Source organism: Sander lucioperca, chromosome 9 (assembly GCF_008315115.2).
Source record: "Sander lucioperca isolate FBNREF2018 chromosome 9, SLUC_FBN_1.2, whole genome shotgun sequence".
In the NCBI taxonomy this organism is placed as follows: domain Eukaryota; kingdom Metazoa; phylum Chordata; class Actinopteri; order Perciformes; family Percidae; genus Sander; species Sander lucioperca.
In genome coordinates this window covers 20,275,243-20,280,242 of record NC_050181.1, presented here as the reverse complement: position 1 = coordinate 20,280,242, position 5,000 = coordinate 20,275,243, and the positions used below count along the sequence as shown (strand labels likewise).

The 5,000-nt window shown below is 43.9% G+C and overlaps 1 protein-coding gene and 1 long non-coding RNA gene across 2 annotated transcripts in view; one reads left to right on the top strand and one right to left on the bottom strand.

Annotated features, from left to right (window-relative positions):
• The window catches only part of LOC118495897, a 26,371-nt gene that overhangs the window by 17,125 nt on the left and 4,246 nt on the right, over nt 1–5,000 (bottom strand). The window lies entirely within an intron of this gene.
• The window catches only part of LOC116034131 (dnaJ homolog subfamily C member 5-like), an 8,988-nt gene that overhangs the window by 317 nt on the left and 3,671 nt on the right, over nt 1–5,000 (top strand). Inside the window, exons 1-2 of the mRNA XM_031276690.2 lie at nt 1–476; nt 1,020–1,233. The exon at nt 1–476 is cut by the window's left edge and continues 317 nt beyond it. Coding sequence (XP_031132550.1) covers nt 370–476; nt 1,020–1,233 — 321 coding nt within the window. The 5' untranslated portion in view covers nt 1–369. The remainder of the gene's footprint in view (nt 477–1,019; nt 1,234–5,000) is intronic.

Below are 5,000 nucleotides of genomic sequence, written 5' to 3'. Positions count from 1 at the left end.
CCATCCTTCCTTATTTATTCTTCCTTTTACTACCTTCTATCCTTCCTTCCCTTTGCTTTCCATCCTTGCCTCCTCTTCTTTCCTTCCCTCCTTATATGCACTCATTACTTATAACTTACATAAGGTGTAGAGCTGCAGAGATGAATGGATTAGTTGTTAACTAAATTAATCTCAAACTATTTATATAATCCATTAATCAGTTTGAGTCATTTTTTATGATAAAACAGGTACATTTGTGTGTGTGTGTGTGTGTGTGTGTGTGTGTGTGTGTGTGTGTGTGCGTTTGTGTGTGTGTGTCTGTGTGGTTTTAAGTGTGTAGCTTTGACTAAAGGATGGATTGTGTGTTTGCTGACAGGTGATGCTGTCAGGATGTCTGACGGGAGGCAGCGAACATTGTCCACTTCTGGAGAGTCTCTGTACCAGATCCTGGGTCTGCAGAAAGGCTGTTGCCATGACGACATCAAGAAGTCCTACAGGTAAGCCCCGCCCACTCACATAATCCTGAGTTACCAAATAGAGCTCAACAGTCCCGCCCACAGCGGGTTCCGGAAGTAAAAATACAACGCTATTTCTCCATTGACAGTTGGAGTATAAGTCATAAAATGGTAACCGTCGATGGTGGACTTAAAACCAGCTACGCCATGACTCAGAGATTATATATGATCATATAGACGCCACAAATCATGGGGCACTACCCTTGTTTAGAGATAAATGTCTTTTATTCACAATGTCTTGGATAAGTACTTTATTACGTGTCTTTTGTTGTGTGTCTGTCTCTGTGTGTGTCTCTCTGTATGTGTGTGTGTGTGTGTGTGTGTGTGTGTGTGTGTGTGTGTCTCTGTATGTGTGTGTGTGTGTGTGTGTGTGTGTGTGTGTGTGTGTGTGTGTGTGTGTGTGTGTGTGTCTGTGTGTGTGTGTGTGTGTGTGTGTGTGTGTGTGTGTGTGTGTGTGTGTGTGTCTCTGTGTGTCTGTGTGTGTGTGTGTGTGTGTGTGTGTGTGTGTGTGTGTGTGTGTTGCAGGAAGCTGGCGTTGCGTTTCCACCCTGATAAGAATCCCGATAACCCCGAGGCGGCGGAGAAGTTTAAGGAGCTGAACGGCGCCCACGCCGTGCTGTCTGACCTCACCAAGAGGAACATCTACGACTCGTACGGCTCTCTGGGGCTCTACGTGGCCCAGCAGTTCGGAGAGGACAACGTCAACGCTTACTTCATGCTGTCCACCTGGTGGGCCAAGGTGGGCGGGGCTTACACTGCCTCTGTGTGATGTCATCAAACACTGTTACACAACACTGTTAGAAACCGTTCCCTATACACAAGTTCACGCGCCAAATCCCGGCTGGCGCCATGACACTACACAAATGCACTTAATTTCCGCCGGAAGTGGTTTGCGCAGCGTCTGCCGGTGTAAATACAGCGATTTCGATGCTAGCTTGGGAACACGGTTCTACTACTTTGACTGGAGATGGCGTTACTCTGCCCCACCCGAATTAACACAGTCTGACGAGAAAGAGGCAAACTCCATACCCAGTGAAAGTCACCGTTTCTCGGTTACTGGACGACCGGGGCTCCGCGGTCGTCCAGCGCTGACCGCGCTGACCGCGCTATCACTCACACACAGCGGCCATTTAGCAGGAATAGTTAATTAATTGTTATATCCTCTTTGTCGCTGCGATATCAGTGCTTTGTCGGCACAACGGAGCTAGCTAGCAAAACTAACCCAGCTCGCCAGAACGGAAGCGGATTGTATCGACGGGAGGAGTTTAGGATGTAGAGCGGAAACGGCTCAAAAACTTGTGTATAGAGTGTGTTTAGTAGCGGTGTTTGAATTCTCTGCAGTTCATTTCAGTCACTATATAGTCCACTATTAAATACCCACAATGCACTGCTAATCTGAGCGTACATGTAAGATGTACCCTACATTTTACTTTTTCAGAAAATGCAACAAAAACATTGAAAAAAGGGACAAAAAGTTGAAGAATAATTTCCCCAGCTTTAAATTTGACTTAGTTGACAGATACTTTTAACCTGACTCCAGATGGATCGCTTCTCATTTGCTCGGCATATCCATCTGGGAACTTTCCGTTGGAGAACTTTTGGGAAGGGGCGAAAATACTGGTTAGCTGATTGGATAAACCATCTGTCTATCACCACCTATGTTGGTGATAGACGGGCCAAATCAACCAATCAGATCAACGAAGCTAGCTAAGTTAGTGAAGCTAGCCAAGTTAGTGAAGCTAGCTAAGTTAGTGTAGCTAGCTAAGTTAGTGTAGCTAGCTAAGTTAGTGAAGCTAGCTAAGTTAGTGTAGCTAGCCAAGTTAGTGTAGCTAGCCAAGTTAGTGAAGCTAGCTAAGTTAGTGTAGCTAGCTAAGTTAGTGAAGCAAGCTAAGTTAGTGAAGCTAGCTAAGTTAGTGTAGCTAGCTAAGTTAGTGTAGCTAGCTAAGTTAGTGAAGCTAGCTAAGTAAGTGTAGCTAGCCAAGTTAGTGTAGTTAGCTAAGTTAGTGTAGCTAGCTAAGTTAGTGAAGCTAGCTAAGTTAGTGCAGCTAGCTAAGTTAGTGTAGCTAGCTAAGTTAGTGAAGCAAGCTAAGTTAGTGAAGCTAGCTAAGTTAGTGTAGCTAGCTAAGTTAGTGTAGCTAGCTAAGTTAATGAAGCTAGCTAAGTTAGTGAAGCTAGCTAAGTAAGTGTAGCTAGCCAAGTTAGTGTAGCTAGCTAAGTTAGTGAAGCTAGCTAAGTTAGTGTAGCTAGCTAAGTTAGTGAAGCTAGCCAAGTTAGTGTAGCTAGCCAAGTTAGTGAAGCTAGCTAAGTTAGTGAAGCTAGCTAAGTTAGTGAAGCTAGCCAAGTTAGTGAAGCTAGCTAAGTTAGTGAAGCTAGCTAAGTTAGTGAAGCTAGCTAAGTTAGTGTAGCTAGCCAAGTTAGTGCAGCTAGCTAAGTTAGTGAAGCTAGCGTTAGTTTGGCTTCAAGGACCTTGCTGTTCTTCTAATGCCATCGTTTAACATACAATTAAGTTTTTAAACGTACCATTTGTATGTGACATGAACCTCATCAACGACAATCCCCACCAAGTTTTCACGGTACACTTCTGAAGAAGAGCCAAACCATCTTTTCCTCCGAGAAAAAATAGAGAAGAAATTCTTTCTAATTCGTATAAAACTTGTGCGATAGCTACGCTCATCTTATCCGTGGAAGCTGCCATGCTGTTTAGACTGAACAGTCGCTTCTCGCTGTGTCACACCTAAACCATAAGCAGAGTTTTACATTTGAGCCAGGGGGTCCATCCATCCATCCATCTTCGTCCGCTTATCCGGAAAGCTGCTGAGACCTGGCTAGCACTTGGGGAACGCAGCACGAGCACATATGGACAAAACAAACATGCTAAATAAACATGTATTTATTTTTAAAGAAGATTTTAAATTACATTGTAACAATTTAACAACTCGCCCTTATGAAATCCAATCACAGCACGGCTGTCTGGGAACGCAATAGACAGACGGTGGCGGGACGCCCCGACACTTAAATTCAACTAAAATGTAACGGTGAACAATCAGAGCTGGACCTCCAGTCTGTTGAGATGATCTCCAAACGCAGAAACCAAGCGCAGCCACACCATAAAACGTTAAGACACGTTAAGAAAAAAGATCCGTATTTTACCGTAATCCAATGACACGAAAAAAAAAGTAATCCACAGCGATCAGGAGATCCTCCTCGCCGTTTAAACAATGTGGAATAAACGTATAAAAGTTCTAATTTACACAAAACGCGCAATCAACTAGTAAGCTGACAGCAAATGTATATACATGGCATTTAGGAAACCTTTATTACAACGTTGGCACGGTAAGATGTCCAGACTAGTGCAACAGTAATTTTCGTTTTTTGCGTCCTGCATATGCGTCGACAATGGTCTCAGGGGAGAGCCAGAACCCTAAAGCAGTAGGCCTATATGAAATCAGATGTATCACAGACCCCCTGCCCCCCCGCAAACTCCACATATGACCTAAACCCGCCTCAAAACCAACGCTGATTGGTCGGTCGTTAGGCGAACGGCTCCAAATTTTCTCTATCTCAAGATGCCAGACTGATCAGGACGGTCTCACCAGGCTAGGATACTTTGCCCAAAGGACCTTTTTTTATTTCCTTTTCTTACTCCGTAACGGATTGATTTAAAATGTAGTACAAAACAGAAACGATAGAAATGTGCAGGGTTCAACGTTAAAGTAAAAAGTTATGAAAAAATCACTTTTTCTGGGATTTGGGGAGTTATTTTGTGTCTCTGGTGCTTCATACAAACTTTGATAAAAACCATCCATGCTGTTTAGAGTGAGATCCGGTTTCTGAATGTGTCCTGCCTTCAGTCTCTGGGTGAGCTGGTCAACATCTGCACGGCTTTCTACGTCACTAGCTGAGACGAGGGGGTCAGCTTCTCCTCGGACTGCGTAGCTCCTATGGCGCCATTTTGATGCTACCAAGCCATCACCTCCCGTTAGCATCCCATTGACTGCCATTCATTCTGACGTCACTTTGACAGCGAATAACTTTACATCTGAAGAGTTTAAAGACTCTATTTGTCCATTGTTTATTTCTAAAGAAACACGACAATGTATAAAAGGCTCCATTACCTTGTAGCTCACGTTATGGCTCCGTAGCAGACGTTTTTATAAAAATAGGCTAACGATTGGGTCATAACCACGAGACTTCCTGTCTCATAGTAGAGGAATTACCGTATAGTACAGGAGAAGCTCTCAGGCAGTTTGGACTTCCATTAGCTGTTTAAGTTGAATTACTAATGTTAACTATCATTTTAGTGATCAATAATTAGCCTGTGTCTATGTTATCTCCTTACATATACCTACGCTCTCCGTCTCTGCTAGATTGGGAATGATTGAGATTTCTCTTGGCACAGCTACCAGAAGACTTCCAACTTTCAGACAGGTTGCTCACGTCACATCTACGTCTTCAAGCTCAGTTGGAGGCTGCTCAGTAACGCTCAGCCATCACCGGGAAAGAGAC